Below are 4,115 nucleotides of genomic sequence, written 5' to 3'. Positions count from 1 at the left end.
CTAAGATTTACCTGCTGAGGAACTAAGATTTGTCTGCTGAGATGCTAAGATTGTCTGCTGAGGAGCGAAGATTGTCTGCTGAGGAGCTTAAAGATTGTCTGCTGGGAGTTAAACTCGTCTGTTGAGGAGCTAAGATTTGTCTGCTGAGGAACTTAAAGATTGTCTGCTGGGAGTTAAGCTTGTCTGCTGAGTAGCTAAAGATTGTCTGCTGAGAAGCTAAGATTGTCTGCTGAGAGTTAAGCTTGTCTGCTGAGGAGCTGACATTGTCTGCTGAGGAGCTAGCATTGTCTGCTGAGTAGCCATGATTGTCTGCTGAGGAGCTAACATTGTCTGCTGAGGAGCTAACATTGTCTGCTGAGAAACCAAGATTGTCTGCTGAGGAGCTAACATTGTCTGCTGAGGAGCTAACATTGTCTGCTGTGGAGCTAACATTGTCTGCTGAGGAGCTGACATTGTCTGCTGTGGAGCTAACATTGTCTGCTGAGAAGCCAAGATTGTCTGCTGAGGAGGTAACATTGTCTGCTGAGGAGCTAACATTGTCTGCTGAGAAGCCAAGATTGTCTGCTGAGGAGCTAACATTGTCTGCTGAGAAACCAAGATTGTCTGCTGAGGCGCTAAAATTGTCTGCTGAGGAGCTAAGCTTGTCTGCTGATATGCTAAGATTGTCTGCTGAGGAGCTAAAGATTGTGTTTCCGGGAACCACGTTAAGTGGATCTACAAGATGAACTGAATTTCCTTTGTGAAAGTTTGGGAGCCTGGATATCTGCTCAGCCGCTTTGGCAAACTTTGACGATGAGTTTTGGTGTTTAGCTCGATGTTGTTGGGTTGTATGTGTGTTGTGTTGTGTTTACTGGTGGCCTTCGTACTGCTGCTGTTGCATACTGGTTGTTTGTTGCAACATTTGCTGCAACTTCTTGTATTGCAATGATTACTCCTGGTTACTACTTCTAGTTCTGCTTGTACAGCTACTGTTTCTACCATCACTACTACTACTTCTACTACAACAGCTGCTTCTACTACCACCACCATCACAACTACCACCCTATTACAACAATCAGTACCACCAGCTCTACCACAACCCCCACTACAACTACACCCAGTACACATAAGCCAGTTAACACAGGTGCTAGAGCACCTCACAGATGTATGTATACTTGAAGTGTTCAGAGACACATAACTGTGGTCCATTGTGTGTGTGTCCTTCCTACAACCCTTCCCCCTTATATTACCTGGTCTCCACTACAACCACCCCCTACTATGCCACTCTGTACGACACACACACACACACACACACACACACACACACACACACACACACACACACACACACACACACACACACACACACATATATATATATATATATATATATATATATATATATATATATATATATATACACACACAAAGAGCTAATTATTTTCATAATTGACATACGAGCAAAAATATATACAAACTTCAGGAAAAACAGGAGAAATACGAGAGAAAAAAAAATTAACTTAAAGAAACTCAGACGTGTTCCCAAATTATGGCACTTGGGAATCAAAGCAAGTCAAACAAAACTAATTAAATTGCTTAATTAGAAATGTTGAGAATTTGTACCTCAATTCTAAAGGACTCCGCCGCACTTGCCATCGTGTAAGATAAAAAATATATATATAAATAATTGTATTGACTATTTGAAATCTCTAAATCAAGCCTTGAGCATGTAGAACCAATTCTATTAAAATAGAACCAATTCTAATAGAATAGAACCAATTCTAATAGAATAGAACTAATTCTCATAGAATAGAATCAATTCTAATAAGAATAGAACTAATTTTGTTCTTCCTGAACAGTCAATGGAGAAGTTCTAAGACATTTTGTTATTTTGTTTAATATAACGAAGTTTCTGTAACAGGAACGGAAGGGAAGTATCAGGAGAAGGCGCCAAGCCACTACGACTGCATAACACTGGGAAGGGGTCAGGATAAGGATTAGGGATGGGACAGGGGGAGGGGTTATCTTGAGGTTATATCTTGAGAAGGCGCCAAGGAAGGCGCGGGGGGGGGGGGGGAGGAATGGTGCCCAATCACTTGGTGGACGGTCGGGGATTGAACGCCGACCTGCATGAAGCGAGACCGTCGCCCTACCATCTAATACACACAGTTACGTTAGAAGTAAGTCGGGCCGGAATTTACGACATATCAAACACAAAACATTCTCACCCTATGTCAAACTAATGCTTCTATTTTTCATTATTAAAAGTGAATTATTGATATAAAACATGTTTGCGTCGTTTAAAATTTTCATATGTGTGCCCTGACCAGATATATTTGCGTAAAGAATGTGTTATGTTTGTGAAAAATATCTCTACTACGCTGTTAATTAGCATTTCGTTACGGTAAAGACCATTTTTGTGCATACACAAATTTTTGCATGATAAATTAATGGAAGCAAATCCAGTTAATAGATCATAATTGATGCATATTACGGCTGTTGGCGTGGAGATCACAGGGCTAATTACACCAGTGGAAACTACCTTCCCTATCTTTTATGATGAACCCTATTACATAAATAATGTTTATTTTCTGTTTGTCGCTTTCTCACTAGTGTTTTTTTTTATATTCAGGTGGGTACAGGAGAGAAATGGCGCCCGTGTTAGCTTGCTGAGAACGTTCTCATTCCCACAGTTCATGGGATGTGTTATATTCTAATAGTTTTACCCTGGAACACGACATGTTAATTGGTTTTACCACCAGGTTCCAGATAGGTCTTGAGTAAATTAAGGGCGAACAGCTATGTATTGGTTCCTAGTCAGGAAGACGAGGAGTCACAATAACTTGGCTTAACATGGCCCCTGTTAATGCCCTCAAGATATTTCCTGATGCCCCTGTTATCAAGCAGTAAATAGGTACCTGGGAGTTAGACAGCTGCTATGGGCTGCTTCCTGTGGGTATTGGCCTGGTCGAGGACAGGGCCACGGGGACACTAAGCCCCGAAATCATCTCAAGATAACCTCAAGAAGACATAATAATCTAACCACAACACATCAAAGTTCACACACTTTAAAGTTCATAAACTTCTAAGCCGGCTATATTACGACCCCTGCAGTGTACATATTCCAACCTGACTATAATATTTCCATGTATGATATGTTGACCAGATCAGGAGAACAGCACCGATAGTTTGGTAAAACTATTTACTTCAAGGATTTGTTTTAGTAATTTTCTTAGTTTGGTTAAGCTAGTTTATGATGATGTTTGAAGGTAAGCGCTGGTACGTGTGGGTGGCAGAGGTGGTCTTCGTCGTCGTATTGATGGTCGACTACGGATGCCTGTTTTATGGGATGTACGACCTATCGGACTCCGAAGACCTTCTCCACAGCAGTAAGGAAAGCTTCAAGAGTGTTAAAGAGTTATTGACGAAGGTTAAACTATCGGCTACGGACTAGGAAACTCTTCTGAAGACGGCTCAAGAACTCATAGTTCGGACAAAAGATTTCCTGAAGAAGGAAATTAGCGAGGAAGAAAGCGATACTATTCTGTCGCACGTAATCGCTTACGGGATCATCCTCACAGCAGTCCTTTCCGTTTGGCTTCTTAGTTACCTGAACGCAAGGTATAAGGTATTTTGTAGCTGTGTGGGGACATGGGCAATGTATGCAGTGATCTGGGGTGACGACCATTCCCGAAATGCACTCTCCTTTATGTACTACGTTCAAATCCAGCTTATGAAAGAATCAGTTGGAGGTGCACCCATCTAAGATTTCCATAAGATCAGTCGAGGGGGCGCATTTTGGTTGTGGGTTTTCAAGGTGATCGTTCTTGGGGCGACAAGTCTGGTGTCCATTAAAAGTTACTGCACCAGGAGACACCGCGGGACCTCCTCCGACCCCAACGACGTGGAGTCTGGACCTGACACCACCGGACAAGAGGAACCTCCTACCCGCACGGACACCACCACAGACACCAGCAGGGACAGTGTAGGAAGTAAGGATGTAATGCTGGAGATAGATGACCAGGACCAGCCCGCACCCACCCACAGCAAGGCCCTCCGACTTATGGTGTCATCTGTGATGTCACAGTTTACTATGAGATTCTAGTCTACAGTGCCAACCACAACAGTTGGCTCGT

The 4,115-nt window shown here is 42.6% G+C and overlaps 1 protein-coding gene across 1 annotated transcript; it reads right to left on the bottom strand.

Moving 5' to 3' along the window:
• Nucleotides 1-216: 216 nt before the first annotated feature.
• Nucleotides 217-1,635, bottom strand: LOC138364736 (uncharacterized). The gene is made up of 2 exons (XM_069324704.1): nt 1,603-1,635; nt 217-714 (listed from the first exon to the last, which is right to left on the bottom strand). Exons 1-2 carry the CDS (start codon nt 1,633-1,635, stop codon nt 217-219), a joined length of 531 nt encoding a protein of 176 aa, XP_069180805.1.
• Between the last annotated feature and the right edge of the window lie 2,480 nt (nt 1,636-4,115).

The sequence above is a fragment of the Procambarus clarkii genome, chromosome 14 (genome assembly GCF_040958095.1).
Source record: "Procambarus clarkii isolate CNS0578487 chromosome 14, FALCON_Pclarkii_2.0, whole genome shotgun sequence".
Lineage (NCBI taxonomy): Eukaryota > Metazoa > Arthropoda > Malacostraca > Decapoda > Cambaridae > Procambarus > Procambarus clarkii.
This window is presented reverse-complemented; position numbering and strand designations above follow the sequence as displayed.